At 46.3% G+C, this 16,995-nt stretch overlaps 1 protein-coding gene across 10 annotated transcripts in view; it reads left to right on the forward strand.

Moving 5' to 3' along the window:
- si:ch211-198m17.1 (mucin-2) overlaps positions 1–16,960 on the forward strand; it is a 25,812-nt gene extending 8,852 nt beyond the window's left edge. Inside the window, exons 2-12 of one of the 10 annotated variants that reach the window (XR_009528733.1) lie at positions 3,007–4,035; positions 4,168–4,618; positions 4,879–4,988; positions 5,132–5,190; positions 5,285–5,421; positions 5,540–5,674; positions 5,878–6,114; positions 6,277–6,291; positions 7,432–7,878; positions 8,028–8,586; positions 8,851–8,943. Coding sequence is in view for 3 of the 10 variants with exons in the window: in XM_060069818.1 (XP_059925801.1) it covers positions 3,007–3,570; positions 3,967–4,035; positions 4,168–4,232 (698 nt within the window). In the remaining 7 variants the exon portion in view is untranslated. Of the gene's footprint in view, positions 1–3,006; positions 4,036–4,167; positions 4,619–4,878; positions 4,989–5,131; positions 5,191–5,284; positions 5,422–5,539; positions 5,675–5,877; positions 7,879–8,027; positions 8,587–8,850; positions 8,961–9,628; positions 9,688–9,783; positions 9,915–10,034; positions 10,170–11,471; positions 11,522–11,896; positions 11,935–12,216; positions 12,296–13,442; positions 13,639–15,903 lie in introns of those variants that run through there. The other 9 variants (XR_009528726.1, XR_009528727.1, XR_009528731.1 and 6 more) reach the window with 9 other exon arrangements.
- The last annotated feature ends 35 nt before the right edge of the window (positions 16,961–16,995 follow it).

Below are 16,995 nucleotides of genomic sequence, written 5' to 3' on the forward strand. Positions count from 1 at the left end.
CATCGGATCCCTGTAAGTAGCCAGCCATTGGTCCGTTGAGCATTCCGTCGCGTACTTCCAGCCAATCCGCTCCATCGCAGCTCAAGCCCCACCCGCTTGGCAGGCCCAAATCGTGAGCGGCTTCCTCCCGGCTCTCTTGAAGAACAATAGGCTCCCGATAGGGACAGCGAGACTACTCATTCTGTAGTTCCCTTTTTTTGTTGTATTTCTTCATGTTCTTCACTTTCATGCTCCCTTTTCATTGGCATCTAGGTATTGAAATGCAGAACTGTGCTCAAAATGAGGAAAGAATTACTTGTTTACATGATGCACCCCGGACAGTTCTGCAGTAACCGGAGCCACTGGTTCATTTCCATGCAGCCTGTGATGAGAATGGAGAAGGAACAACATAGTGTTTACAGATTAGTATGGAAATGAGAAGGGGGGTAAGAAGTAAAGTGAGGCCAATGTGTACACATGTCATGTGTCTTGTGGTTTATGTACTGTATATGGCCCTGGTGCACAGCGGACATATTGTTTAGAGCTTCCTTGTAACTATTGGACATAACGAGAACAATGACGTATGCGCTTGTTCTGTGTGTTATCTGTGTGAGTCTGTGTGTTATAAATGGGTTGATGTGAGTGTTGATGCATGCCTTTGGGTTGGCATATGAATTGTGTGTGTGTGTGTGTGTGTGTGTGTGTGTGTGTGTGTGTGTGTGTGTGTGTGTGTGTGTGTGTGTGTGTGTGTGTGTGTGTGTGTGTGTGTGTGTGTGTGTGTGTGTGTGTGTGTGTGTGTGTGTGTGTGTTTTTCCCCTTGCGTCGTCATTGCTAAGAGCTGTGATGGATTTGCTCTTTAAGGTTTCCCTATTTTAACAACAGCTTGGATGTTGATTACCTATTGCCAGCCATTTCACAATCTACCCGCTAGAGAGGGTGGGTTATCCTCTAGTGAGGGTAGGTTACCCGCTAGTGAAGTAAGGTTAACCTCTATTGAGGGTAGATTACCCTCTCGTGAGGCTCATCTACATAAAAGGTCTCTGATATTCTATGATCTCTGGAGAGAGACTCATGTTGAAGCTGTACGTGGTGATGTCTTGAGGTTAAAGACCACACATGATGATGGATTACCCTCTAGTGAGGGTAGGTTGCTTTCTCTGGCTGTCCACTCAGAAGCGTGATGGATTGATCAGCCAGTTAATAGACCTTGAATACCATATTTAGAAAAACTATGGGAAATAAATGTCCTGTTTAAGGCTCTTCAAGGGCATGTGTGAGATCTCTCTCTGCCATCAAAACACTGTTTTTGGATTAAAGTAAAAATGCCAATCACGGAAACAAGTGCTGACTAGGTACTCAAGAGCAATGTACGAATGATGTGAATATAATGATGGCGGAAATGTTGGTGGTTGTGGTTTGATTGTTTGGGGACAACATTAAACAGTAGTTTGTTTTACCAGAAGCCTGTGTGAAGGGTGTGATGCACATTGGTGGAGCTTAATTAAACAGTTACAGATCAACCCACGCACAGAAACAAACACACACACTAGGGCTGCTCGATTATGGGAAAAATCATAATCACGATTATTTTGGTCAATATTGAAATCACGATTATTCAAACGATTATCTTTGAGTCTGAAAACGTGTTGTATTTATTCACCATGTCTCTCCCAAAAAAAACGTTGTAACTGAGAACTTTGAAATCACGCCTTAAAAAAATACACAAAATGGTCAAAAAGAAAATGTTCCAATCTAAAATGATATACAGATATGTGTCCAGCTGTTCTGACCTTTCTATAAATCATTAAAAAAAATAATAAAAAAAATAATAATAATAATTAACAAAAAATCGGATAACTCGATTATGTTAATTTTCTGATCGTTTGACGCTAAAATCGTAATCGCGATCAAAATTCGATTAATCGCCCAGCCCTAACACACACTGATATCACACCCTAGCAAATACATATAATCGTCCATGTATCTGGCACAGCTAATGGCCTTGAAAAGCATTTAACCTGAAAATTGAGTTCATGGCCTCCCGCCAAGTACCATATCTACGATGACCCTTGTGTGTTTATGGCTGTGTGTGCGGGTGTGTTTAAATGTATGTATGTGTGTGTGTGTGTATGTGTGTTTGTGTATGTATGTGTGTGTGTATTTGTGTGTGTGTGTGTGTGTGTGTTTGTATGTACGTATGTATGTGTATGTTTGTATGTGTATGCGTGATAACGTGTCGAGTTGTGTGTGTATCTGTGTCTGTGAGTCTGTGTGCGTGTATTTATGTGTTTGTTTGTATGTGTGTGTGTTTCCAGTTTCATAGTGTGTGGCTTGCTTTTCCACATGTAATTGAATCTGGAGAATTAGGCCATAAGACGCACCACAGCCCACACTGTATTACGTAGGGCTTGCTGTAAATACCTTCCCAATTTGATAACAGCTTCCTCATGGGAGACACCCTATTGTACGGAACCTGTTTGTGTTGGGCGTGCTCACATTTTCCCACCCTTCATTTCTTAGGAAGGTGAGTGAATGGCATCCGACAAAGGGTATAGAGGTAGCTTTGCTTGGAACGTGACCACACCACAGGGAAGCAACCAGCGAAAGATCCATCCGTTCATGCTGACCGGTGGCCGAAACCTGCCCCTGACCCGTCCCTAAGTCATCAACACATCTCGCTCGCATTTAATCTCCCTAGTCACGCGATGCAATGGCCTTTCAGTGTTTAAACAACCAGAGACTCTTTCAGGACACACAAATATAAGGTCAAACATTCCCTAAAACAGGAAGTAATTAGGAACGTTAAGAACCCCACCTTCAAATATAGGTTTGTTGGCCAATGCTATTGTTGACTAAGAGAGCTAGCTCTATTACCAAGGTGTGGATGTGAGTGACGCTATAAACAGGCATGAATTCAATTGGTTTGTTATACCTTCACGGCTTAGGTTTGTGCGTTCGCCGGTGGTTTCTTTGAGACAACATTTCAGGGTCCGTGTTCATTGTTTGTTTTTGTTTGCGTCATTGTAGGAATAACAGCGGGATCCAGCAGTACCCAAGGGTCCTCTCTGAACACGAGCCCCACCGATGGCTCCGATACAACGATCGCTCTGCCCACCTCACCGCCCGGAACCTCAGGCACAACGAGCACAGCTCCGGGCCCTCTCACCATCTCCATGGTGACGTCCACAACCACACCTACCACACCGTCAAATACAACGGAACCAAGCCCTGGGAATACAACATCTTCAGTGAGCCCCAACAGCAACAGCACCGCTGGTCCAAATGAGGGTTCCTCCACCCTTGCTCCTTCAACAACACCAACCATGTTTAATACAACGGAAAACACCACTGGCCCAATGTCTCCTTCGCCGCCCGCGAACAGTAACTCAACGACCAGCCCTGTCACATCCCCCACCATCCCAGGTAACACCACCCTAGACCCCACTGGGAACAACTCCACCTCTGGTCCGACAACCATCCTGGCCACAACCGATATGACACAAAACAACACAGACATTACTGGGCCCTCTACTTCTCCACCCGAATATTCAAACGCCACGACCAGCCCTCTTCCAACCGCTACCAGTCCAGGTAACACCACCCTAGATCCTGCTGGGAATACCTCCACCTCTCTTCCTACAACCATCCCGGCTACAACCAATACGACAGAAAACATCACAGACATAACTGGGCCCTCTACTTCTCCGCCCGAGAACATTACCTCCAACACCAGCCCTTTTCCAACCATCCCAAACCAAGGTAACACCACCCTAGGTAACACCACCCTAGGCCCCGATGGGAACACCTCCACAACCAGCCCTCTCCCAACATCCACCCCAGATAACACCACCCTAGGCCCCGATGGGAATACTTCCACAACCAGCCCTCTCCCAACATCCACTCCAGATAACACCACCCTAGGTAACACCACCCTAGGACCCGATGGGAACACCTCCACAGCCAACCCTCTCCCGACATCCACTCCAGGTAACACCACCCTAGGCCCAGCTGGGAACACCTCCACCCCTGGTCCTTCAACCCCACAGACCACGTCAGGTAGGCACCAAATTCGCTTGAAGCCTACAGGTCAAATCCCAATTTTGAAGTTCTTTAATTTGTTGAATGAAGAACATTAACACGTCACACTTTGCTATCTCATACCATCTCTGTATATTACGTACCTTGCAGAAAGGAACAACGGAACCACAGCAGGTCTTCCCACCACTACCAGACCACCAGTAATAGGCGAGTAACTTTATTGATGCCTTATTGTAATTGTTCCTATAATGAGGCTGATTTTGGTGATTGGTGGAGAATTTTTTGCATGGACTCATTAGGCATGACCGGAGACTTTCAAACGGTTAGCTAGACCTATTGCTGAAGCTAGCAAGCTGGTCATGTGTTTTTTTGGGGGGGAGGCTTTTTAGGGGTGGACATTTTTCGGTTGAATACTTTCAAAGTCTAGCTTATTCTTGATGGTTTCTCCATCTCGCCTCCTGTAGCTTTAAGTGTGCTGAGTTCCTTCTCTTACTGTCATTAGGGTGTCCTGCCGTCTCGTGCCCTCCTGACAGTGTTTGCCTGCAAGGGATCTGTCAGTGCTTTGCCGGGCGCTTCATGGTGAATGGCACCTGCGAAACGGGTAAGGGTCAAGACAAGTAGTTCTTCGTTGTTAATAATCATAATCAGTATCCAGTTGGGTTGTGGATAATGATGGTGACAGTGATGATGATGGGTATGATGATGATGTTGACGACAATGAGAATGAGGATAATGATCGCCTTATTGATGTCATCCTCAAGCGTCTTTGAATTTTTGAAAAGTGCTTTATAAAACAAATTGACTATTATTATTTTTTTATTATTATTATCTTAAATCTTTCTTGCTTTTCCTTCGACTCAGCTCAAGTTTTCCCTGGAGAGCTTCATATCGTCAATTTGGAGTTTATGGACGAAATGGCCAACAGTTCCTCGCAGATATTCCTGACCACCGCAGCCAATATTTCCAGTGCGGTAGGTCGTCCTTGAAAAAAGGGTCTTTGGAAGCCTATCTTCTCTCCCTCATTGGGCTATAACATGTCCCTCTCTCTACCAGGGGTCTATATATATATATATATATATATATATAATAACACAAACTTCTTTTGACGTCACAGCTCAGAGGATTCTTGTGGAACACGCCTGGATATATTAGGACCGACGTTGTAGCTCTGGCGTAAGTTTTTCTACTTTTCTCCCTGCACTCCACTGGCGACCTTGTGAGGATCAACTATTATTCATTGATTCTCGCCGTTTCCTCTGAACTGCAGGCGCGGCAGTGTGCTAGCAACAGTCAATAACGTGTTCCAGAATTCCAGCGCCACTCAAGAATCCGTTAACGCTGCAATCGACGACGGCATCGAGAACTCCCCCCCAAATGGAGTGTTCATCAATACCACATTTACAGGTGCGTGCGTGGTGCACACCTCATGCTTATTTCGACAGGACCTTTTCTATGTGCTCAAAAGCCCAATGGTCAACTTTTAAACGCTGCTTTTGATTTCCTCTCCCTGTGTTTTCCTCAGCAACTGACCTGTGTGCAAGGCTGCCTCCTGCCTGTGATTCTTTGTCGACTAACTGCACGAGCCACAACGGGGTTGTAAAGTGTATCTGTAAAGAAGGCTTCATCCCAAACAACATCTCTCTCAGGAACTGCAGCAGTAAGACCTGCAGTCAACTCACTCATTAGCTGTATTTAATGGGCTGGCTATAGTAGCCGCAGTTAGAGCTAATGTCTGGAAATCACCTGTTGCTCAGGGATAAAAGTAACGATTATTTTTATATGTGTATTATAATTATTATTAATATCATGAGATGTAGTAGTACTAGTAAGAGGGTAGTAATCTCCCAACGTCCACCCCAGGGAACAACACTTCAGAACCTGCTGGGAACACATCCACACCGAGCCCTCCTATGACAAGCCCAACCCCAGGCAACAGCACCCTAGACCCCGCCGGGAATACCTCCACCTCCGGTCCGACAACCACCCCGGCCACAACCAATACGACAGAAAACAGCACGGACGTTACTGGGCCCTCTACTTCTCCGCCCGAAATTTCAAACGCCACAACCGGCCCTCTTCCAACGTCTACCAGCCCAGGTAACACCACCCTAGGTAACACCACCCTAGGACCCGAGGGGAACACCTCCACCACCAGCCCTGTCCCAACATCCACCCCAGGAAACACCACCCTAGGTAACACCACCCTAGGCCCTGATGGGAACACCTCCACCACCAGCCCTGTCCCAACATCCAGCCCAGGAAACACCACCCTAGGTAACACCACCCTAGGACCCGATGGGAATACCTCCACCACCAGCCCTGTCCCAACATCCAGCCCAGGAAACACCACCCTAGGACCCGATGGGAATACCTCCACCACCAACCCTCTCCCAACATCCACCCCAGGAAACACCACCCTAGGTAACACCACCCTAGGACCCGATGGGAACACCTCCACAACCAACCCTCTCCCAACATCTAGCCCAGGAAACACCACCCTAGGTAACACCACCCTAAGACCCGAGGGGAACACCTCCACCACCAACCCTCTCCCAACATCCAGCCCAGGAAACACCACCCTAGGTAACACCACCCTAGGACCCGATGGGAATACCTCCACCACCAACCCTCTCCCAACATCCACCCCAGGAAACACCACCCTAGGACCCGATGGGAATACCTCCACAACCAACCCTCTCCCAACATCCACCCCGGGAAACACCACCCTAGGTAACACCACCCTAGGCCCCGATGGGAACACCTCCACCACCAGCCCTGTCCCAACATCCACCCCAGGAAACACCACCCTAGGTAACACCACCCTAGGACCCGAGGGGAACACCTCCACCACCAACCCTCTCCCAACATCCAGCCCAGGAAACACCACCCTAGGTAACACCACCCTAGGACCCGAGGGGAACACCTCCACCACCAGCCCTCTCCCAACATCCAGCCCAGGAAACACCACCCTAGGTAACACCACCCTAGGCCCCGATGGGAACACCTCCACCACCAACCCTCTCCCAACATCCACCCTAGGTAACACCACCCTAGGCCCTGATGGGAACACCTCCACAACCAACCCTCTCCCAACATCTAGCCCAGGAAACACCACCCTAGGTAACACCACCCTAGGCCCCGATGGGAACACCTCCACCACCAACCCTCTCCCAACATCCACCCTAGGTAACACCACCCTAGGCCCTGATGGGAACACCTCCACAACCAACCCTCTCCCAACATCCAGCCCAGGAAACACCACCCTAGGTAACACCACCCTAGGACCCGATGGGAACACCTCCACCACCAGCCCTCTCCCAACATCCACCCCAGGAAACACCACCCTAGGTAACACCACCCTTGGACCCGAGGGGAACACCTCCACCACCAACCCTCTCCCAACATCCACCCCAGGAAACACCACCCTCGGTCCAGTTGGGATCACCTCCACAACAAGCCCTCCAACACCATCCTCAGGTAGCACCACCCAAGGCCCAGCTGGGAACACTTCCACCCCTGGTCCTTCAACACCACCCTCAGGTAACACCACCCAAGGCCCAGCTGGGAACAACTCCACCCCTGGTCCTTCAACACCACCCTCAGGTAGCACCACCCAAGGCCCAGCTGGGAACAACTCCACCCCTGGTTCTTCAACACCACCCTCAGGTAGCACCACCCAAGGCCCAGCTGGGAACACCTCCACCTCTGGTTCTTCAACACCACCCTCAGGTAGCACCACCCAAGGCCCAGCTGGGAACAACTCCACCCCTGGTTCTTCAACACCACCCTCAGGTAGCACCACCCAAGGCCCAGCTGGGAACACCTCCACCCCTGGTTCTTCAACACCACAGACTACGACAGGTTGGCACCAAATCCTCTCAAAGTCTACAATTCAAATCACAGTTTTTATTGTAGATTTCAAAGTTCTTGATTTGATTTGTTGAATGAAGAACATTAACGCGTCACTCTTTGCCATCTCATGCCATCTCTGTATATTTCGTACCTTGCAGCAAAGAACAACGGAACCACAGCAGGTCTTCCTACCACCACCACCACCACCACCAAATCACATCATGCAGCAATAACACATCATTTACTTAAAGTTATTGAAAATGTTACTATAATGAAGATGATTTTGGTGATAGGTGGGAGGAATGAGAAGAGGATATTTAGGTCCAACTACATAGCTCTCTTTACAAGAAAACAAATAAACAACAAACAAGGTCTCATCGCCCAAGCTAAACTAAACGTCCGGCAATAGCTTAATCATTCAGGTGTTGTTATGAAATGAATAACCTTCACAACTAAGAAATCCATACATATTTACCTAACTGCTTATTGCTGCTACTTTAGCCGCGATATAAAATACCTTAAAAATGGTGGATTATTAAATGGAGCGGAGGGAGCCGGCTTCTCCATCTTGCCTCCTCTAGCTTTAAGTGTGTGAGTACCTTCTCTTTCTGTCGTCAGTGTGCCCTGCCGTCTCGTGCCCTCCTGACAGTGTTTGTCTGGACGGGATCTGTCAGTGCTTTGCTGGGAGCTACATGGTGGATGGCACCTGCAAAACGGGTAAGGGTCAAGACAAGTAATTCTTCGTTGTTAATAATCATAATCAGTATCCAGTTGGGTTGTGGATAATGATGGTGACAGTGATGATGATGGGTATGATGATGATGATGTTGACGACAATGAGAATGAGGATAACGATCGCCTTATTGATGTCATCTTCAAGCATCTTTGAATTTTTGAAAAGTGCTTTATAAATCAAATTGACTGTAATTATTGTTTTTGTTATTATTATCTTAAATCTTTCTTGCTTCTCCTTCGACTCAGCTCAAGTTTTCCCTGGAGAGCTTCATATCGTCAATTTGCAGTTTGAGGACGACATGGCCAACAGTTCCTCCAGGATATTCCTGACCACTGCAGGCGATATTTCCACTGCGGTACGTCGTCATTGAAAAATGGGTCGAACCCTATCTTCTCTCCCTCAGTTGGCTATAACATGTCCATCGCTCCATCCGTGGGCATAACATCTCCCTATCCCCATCAGTCAGTCCCTCCAGAAAAATGTGGCATTTTTTTGTGACTGTTGCGGCCAAAAATCCTTGATTATGCGGCACGTTTTCTTAAAAAATGCGATTAAATCTGCGGCATTTTTATGCGATGAAACTGCGGGAACTTGCAAAAATTGCGGGAACTGGGAAAAAATGCAGCTTTTCGATGACGTTCACGTCACGTAATTACTAATTACGTCACTGCATAACATTCCCATGGCAACAGGGGGAAATGGCTGCTCTTGTGTGAGGTAAACGCAACATTTTTCAACTTGCTGCTAAGATATATGCGACTTTTTTGCAACGAAAATGCGGGGATTATGAAATCATGCAAGCCCCGCATATGTTGCGCAGAAATCTGCAATTTATGTGGTGAAAGTGCGGCATATTTTAAAAAATGCGGCCCCCGCATGAATATGACTGATCATTGGGCTATAACATGTCCCTCTCTCCACCAGTTGGCCATAACATGTCCCTGTCTCCCTCAGTGGGCTATAACATGTCCCTCTCTCCGTCAGTGGGTAATATAATTAAAAATACTTATTTTGACATCACAGCTCAGAGGATTCCTCGCTGACACGCCTGGATATTTGAGGTCTGAAGTTCTTTCCCTGGCGTAAGTTTTTCTATTTTTCTCCTGTACTCCACTGGCGACTATTTGGGGATCAATCACCATCTATTGATTCTACTGACTGTTTCCTCTGGACTCCAGGCGCGGCAGTGTGGTAGCAACGGTCAATAACGTATTCCAGAATTCCAACGCCACTCAAAAATCCGTTAACACGGCCATAGTCGACGGCATCAAGAACTCGGGGGGCTTGTTCAACGACACCATATTCACCGGTGCGTGCGTGATGCAGACCACATGCTTATTCCAGCAGGACATTGCCAATGTGCTCAGAAGCCCAATGGTCAACTTGTTAAACGCTGCTTTTCATTCCCTCTCCCTGTGTTTGTCCTCAGCAACCGAGCTGTGTTTAAGGAAGCCTCTACCCTGTGATTCCATGTCTACAAAATGCCAGAGCCTCAATGGGGTTGCACAGTGTTCCTGTCAAGAAGGCTTCATCCGAAACGTCTTCTCTAGCAAGAGCTGCAGCGGTAAGTCCCACAAACAAGTCGCTCCATAGCTATAGTTAATCGGCTGGCTACAGTAGCCGCAGATTGAGTGTTGGTATATTTTGTGGTTGCTAAGGTTACCGCTTTACGACTGCTTAGTAGAGCTCAATATCCACTCAGTGCCCAGACGATATACACAACCCACAGAGAGAAGATGGGGCAGAGCTCACACAAGGCTCATGTCTTCACCGGCCCCCCAGAAAAGACGGATGTACTTTCCATAGAGCAGTTAAAGTGCCTCACACACACACTGTCTTCATCTCCTTTGAAATGTTGAGAGAGAGAGAGAGAGAGAGAGAGAGAGAGAGAGAGAGAGAGAGAGAGAGAGAGAGAGAGAGAGAGAGAGAGAGAGAGAGAGAGAGAGAGAGAGAGAGAGAGAGAGAGGGAGAGGGGGAGGGGGAGAGGGGGAGAGGGGGAGAGGGGGAGAGGGAGGGAGAGAGAGAGAGAGAGAGAGGGAGAGAGAGAGAGAGAGAGAGAGAGAGAGAGAGAGAGAGAGAGAGAGAGAGAGAGAGAGAGAGAGAGAGAGAGAGAGAGAGCAGAGAGAGAGACAGAGACAGAGACAGAGACAGAGACAGAGACAGAGACAGAGACAGAGACAGAGACAGAGACAGATGTAGCTTCTCTTTACATTCATTTAATTTGAAGAGAACCGGACTCTGGGTGTGTTTCATAGCCTAGGTTGCGTGTGAATCATTTAGCCCACGTACATTAGTAACTTGCTTGAAGACCTTACTCACCGATGTAATAAACGTGCCATATTGGTAAGTTGGGTGGGGGTAACCTTTGAGAATCTCAGCCATGAAGCCATGAAGGCATGACGACTATTTTTACTTCTGCATTACATTTCGCCACCCAGGTGAAATTTATTTCCCCAAGTCCCAGAATAGTCTGTAGTCTGCAAGTAACACGGATCACAATGTCACCATAATAATGCGAGGATGAGCTGCATCATCATTTGACTGCACGATAGGCCGCTTTCAACATGTTCACGGTCATTGTTTGGAAATACACCTGTTGCTTAGTGACAGAAGTCAATATTATTGTTGTATTTGTATTTGAATTATTATCATTATTATTAGTAGGAATAGAGGGGGGAGGGGGGGGGGAAGTAACATGGTAAATTATAATTCATTTAGTTAATAATAATTTTTATTAGTAGTAACAGTGTGTGGGGGTAATGATATGTTAAAGTATTTCTAATTTAGTTTGTAATTGTTATTTATACATATTATATGAGTCTCTCATCTCCGTCCCATGGTGTGTTTCTCGGCTGTCTGTCCACAGCTTGTCCGAGTGGCACCAGGGCGGGACCCCGTCAAGAGGACGTGCCTTCCGTAAGTAGAGCGCCTGTTCATAAATCGGTCCTCATGTCCCGGGGAGGTACTGGGTGGGTTTGCTGTTTCCTGAGGCCCTGAAATAGTATTGGGGGGCATGTGGTGCTTTGTTTAAAGTACATAGCGCCCCCTTTTGCATTCTACAGGGAACTCTATTTAGGGATTATGTGTGTATAAACAAATATATATCAATATATATCATGTATATGTTCATTTATACAGATGTATATATCTAGTTTTGTCTGACTCTAGTCACTGTTTTGTCTTGTAAATAGAGTAAATAGAAAAGTGCTGCATAAAGTATTAGTATTATCATCCATATTATTATAATTATTATTAATCGTTTAATTGTAACTTCCTGTTCTTAATTTGTAGATGCTCATTTGGATATGCTGGCATCAACTGCAATGATTGTAAGTCAAACTTCAGCCTAAATAAATGAATAATTGAACAAATAATAAATTATTATTGTGTTCATTCTGGTTGAATACAACTTTAGTAGCAAAGTCCCATATTATGTAGTCCAATCTGGCAACCTTGTGTGTGTGTGTTTGTGTGTGTGTGTGTGTGTGTGTGTGCGTGTGTCTGTGTGTGTGCGTGCGTGCGTGTGCGTGTGTCTGTGTGTGTGTGTGCGTGCGTGTGTGTGTGTGTGCGTGTGCGTGTGCGTGTGCGTGTGCGTGTGTGTGTGTTTGCAGCATCCCTACTGGCGGTGGTGGTGATCTCTGTTGTGCTCGGGAGCGTTTTGCTCCTGCTGGTCCTGGGCCTGATCACCTGGTGAGGAACGCCCGGGAACTTTGTCACACTCGCCTCTACTTTAAGTAGAGTAGAAGTAGAGCACAGTAGAACAGAGATTGACCTCTACTCTCACAGTAGAACAGAGCTTGACCTCTACTCTCACAGTAGAACAGAGCTTGACCTCTACTCTCACAGTAGAACAGAGCTTGACCTCTACTCTCACAGTAGAACAGAGCTTGACCTCTACTCTCACAGTAGAACAGAGCTTGACCTCTACTCTCACAGTAGAACAGAGCTTGACCTCTATTCTCACAGTAGAACAGAGCTTGACCTCTACTCTCACAGTAGAACAGAGCTTGACCTCTACTCTCACAGTAGAACAGAGCTTGATGGTCCCTCCCCTGTCGTTGGCCGGCTGGTCCTGGATCAGTCACCGGCAGAAGTTTATTTACTAGGGTGGCACAGACGTGACGACTTAAATGCAATGCCTTTCAAATATGAAAAAAACACAAGTGCATTTATGGAGTGTAATCATATCTACGTATGTGAAAGGGTGGAGTTTTGCCTGTTTCATAACAGATGTAATGTGTTCCCACATTGTCAGGGCTTAGTTAGGTTGTGACGTTGGCAGTGGTATTGTTGTTTTGTCGGGCTTAAGTCCTTTGTACATGCAGTTCGTGCAACACACCTCGGGCCAGCATCAATTACCTGGAAACATTTATGGGTTGCAACACAAACAGTCACAGTCACCTTTTATGAGGACATGATGCATTTGTAATGTTTGCTTATCGCACTTTGAATATCATGACCTCTGGGATGCTGTGGCGGAAAGCAGGAGTCGTTTGTTTACGAGCTAATCCGCTTCAGTCTAGCGAAGAATACATTGCAGTAATGTATGTAACATCAGCTGATCCAGACTAGCCAGCTTTGCACAACCATGGCCATATTTTGCATATGATTTTCATATGATGCAAGATTAAATAACATGACGCCACTGTATTGACCGCAGAGGTCAGAGGAGGTTAAAAAAATGTATAAACTATAAAAATATAGATAAAAATTGTATACTAGTATACAGATATTTCCCATATAAATGTATATAGACATAACTATCCTCTGGTACAAGGAATATCATTTTCAACTCTCTAGCTAAACATACCCTCTGCCTACTCCCTGCCCACATCAGGATGTGCTGCTTCAGGAGTTCCCCCAAGCAAACCAGCAGTCCGTACCCAGCCAAGGAGCAGATTCCGGGGTCCTGGGGCATCGCGGGGGTCATCCCCATCCCCCGCGCCACCACCCAGTGGGACTCGAACCCGTCCATCGAGATGAGCGAGGGGAACGGCACCCATAACCTGACGGAGCAGCCCAACAGCAGCACGGTAGGTGTCCTGGTCCCCCCCACACGGCCGCCACGCCAACCGTGGTTCGCGTCACACCGACCGGCGTTTTAAAAGGCGACACTTTGCCGTGGTTTTACCGCGGTAAAGTGTCGTACCGTAGGCGTGTCTGTGGTGAGCTCCTTTCTCGTGATGTTGTTCTGGAATTCTTGCAGTGTATAGTCATTTTTTAAAAAGAGAAAAAAGCCGTCTTAAATACTCTATTCAGGGCGTCTTATTATCAAACGCAGCTCCGAGCAGTTTGCACGAACCTCCTCTGCCGAAGTGTTTTCTAAGCGTCTGAATCTGTTGCGAAGCGGTTCCATGTGATGAACTTTTCTTAATGTCAGAGTCATATTTTACACGTCCGCGTTCCCACAAGGATCGGCTTTGATCCGTCCCGTAAATGCCTTCAAACACCTTCGTCCGTGAGGCCTGCTCGTCCGTGAGGCCTGCTCGTCCGTGAGGCCTGCTCGTCCGTGAGGCCTGCTCGTCCGCGAGGCCTGCTCGTCCGCGAGGCCTGCTCGTCCGCGAGGCCTGCTCGTCCGCGAGGCCTGCTCGTCCGCGAGGCCTGCTCGTCCCGTCTGCGGACGACCAGGCCCCACCCAAAGTGTGGGTGCGCACGGACTTTAGCTATAGCAAAGGCCTGTGAGCACCTGAACCGTCTGATCGTCCGCACCGCCAGCGCACGCCCGCTGCTCTCCGCAGAACTCACTCATTTACGGGCAATCTTGGGAAAACCGACAGCGTTCGTCCAATGGGTATTATGACTGGGGCTCGGGTGTATTAGGATGAAGGAGACTTCCTCTTCCATGCACCGGTGCAAAAATATGTTCAGAGAGATAACTCGTGCGGTGGTTTTACCCCTGGCATTCCGATCCACTGCCACCACCGCCGATCAAGTGAACTGCTTTGATCCGTCGAGACAGCTCAGCGGTGGTTTTCAGAGTGTTCTTAGTAGAATGTACTGTGAAGTCTTGGCTGACTCCTAGTGTGTTGCTTTAGGGGGGCAAAAAGGCTCAGAGAGGATGGAGGAAGGTAAGCTTAGCCCGGCCATCGGTCGGGCGATGTTAGAACGGACGGTCGTCCCCCCCAGAGTCGTCATAGAGAGATTCGAAGATTGGCGGTTGGGATTTACACTCAAAAACGAATCACTTTAGCATTCGACATCTTATGATTGTATCTGGGAAGGATGATGTCCTTTGTAGCATCACGGGCATTGAATTCGACCCAGGTTTTTGGTGTTGATTTGGACTTGGACTCATTTTTGCTTATAAAACAGGCTGTGACATTGCTAAAAATATCCATCTTTACCATGAATTTATTCAATTACATACAGGCAAAGATATTCCAAATTTAATTTTCATTGAAATAAAATCGATCTCCGAAAGCCCATGGCGATTCTCAAGTTGAGCTTACTTTTAGCAAGAGATGAAAGGTAAAGATGGAGGTTTTTTGCAATTCAACGATAATTACATTTCTGGTGGAGGTTTTTCCTGTGAGGACTACAAACAAACATCCCATAACACCTCTGGCATGTCATCTTAATGGATCAGTTAGCAGTATTGCAAATAACTAAATAAACCAATCAAGATCAAGATATCAAGACTTAAAGATGCTGAAGGTATGATTTAAGTGCTATAATTTTGGAATAAGGAGATTCATGTTTCTCTAGTTGACTACACACCTAGCTCTGTTTGAGACTATTTTCCTTTTATACCGCCCTTGGTTCATTTCTGACCAAAGAGGGCGATTATTTTTAAGATATCCAGCTTGCCTGTCATTCACAGGTGTTTTCAACATCTTTGTTGAGAACACCTCAACAAAGATGTTGAGGTGTTCTCAACACCTCAACATCTTTGTCATAAGATGTTGAGGTGTCGTGCCTCCAGCAAAAGGTCTTTAATTTAAAGAAAGTTTTTGGCAATTTGGATTCTATCAAGGATTGTGAGGGGAATTTTGACAAATTTAGCTGGTGTGGGTTTGCATGTATTTAGTGTGTGTGCTTGCATGTGCTTGTGTGTGTTTTTGTGTGTGTGTGTGTGTGTGTGTGTGTGTGTGTGTGTGTGTGTGTGTGTGTGTGTGTGTGTGTGTGTGTGTGTGTGTGTGTGTGTGTGTGTGTGTGTGTGTGTGTGTTCATCCGTGTGTGTGTGTTTGCATGCATGCGTACGTGTGTGTGTGTGTGTATTAGTGTACAGTACAGAAGTCCTTTGTACAACGGACAAAGGTACACTGTTTTTGTTCCGTTTGATTCCCTCCACACCTCAGACCGGATCTTATGACCTGGACCCAGCCATGAGGACCTTCAAGGGGAAGAACCCCTCACGGTACTCCTACCTGGTGCAGGGCCACGAAAACCCCTACTTCCTATCCGGAGAAGACAAGAAGACACAAATGTAAAGGGAAGGCTTTCAGGCCACTGAGAGGAACGTCGTCTGATGTCAGGTGATAGGTCCTGTCACCGCGAGCTTTTGCGTTCTATGTAGATAGACATTTTTAACAATTGATTTTTATATTATGTATTATTATGATAAAGGACGTTAAGTCGCTTAGTAAGGTTTAAGGCTGAAAACCAAAGAGCAGCAATTCAACTATTTTATTTTTTATTTTATTTTATGAGATTAAATTATGTTCTTTGCAGGGTGTGAAACTATGCTGTTTGTGACCACTAGATGTCGCCATTGCCCAGTTGTAGAGAACTCTTACGGATATGTAGATTTGATGAAATGTTTCTGTACTATTTAAGAAATACCGTGGCCCTTTTCTACGTGATTCTTATGACATCACCTGCACTTAACTTTTTGTGTTTATTTTATATTTTTTCTGGGGAAATTAAGTCAAAAATTGAATGTGAGTATATGGATGGGATAGGAGTAGTGGTCTTTTCTTGAGGAACTATTTTATATGAAGTTAGAAAAAACAATGATACGAATATTAAACCACTAAAGGGGCTGGACTCCTGGTAAGGGGACTTTTCTAAAGAGTTTACGAATCTATGGCTCTGTGAATTCTCTATTTATGTGCATAAGCTTACCTGCTCAAGCTGCTGCGATTGCAATACGTGCCTGTTTTCTGATGTCTGTCTTAGTGATGAATAGAAACACAGAGTGCATGGATAATGCCTGTCTCTAGGGTGTGCCAATTATCACTCGAGTCCATTTTGTTAGGGTTAACCCAGATTACAATATATATTTTGTATATATTTGTGTGCGTTGTTTCCAGAGACAGCGCATTATTTCCTATGAGTACGTAAACTTGACGTGAATGAAGGACCTTTTTAGAAGACCATATTTGTGCACAATGACAATAAATTAATATAAATGAATCCGCCTGGTTTGATATAATTTAGATAGTTAGTTT

This window comes from Gadus macrocephalus, chromosome 2, assembly GCF_031168955.1.
Source record: "Gadus macrocephalus chromosome 2, ASM3116895v1".
Lineage (NCBI taxonomy): Eukaryota > Metazoa > Chordata > Actinopteri > Gadiformes > Gadidae > Gadus > Gadus macrocephalus.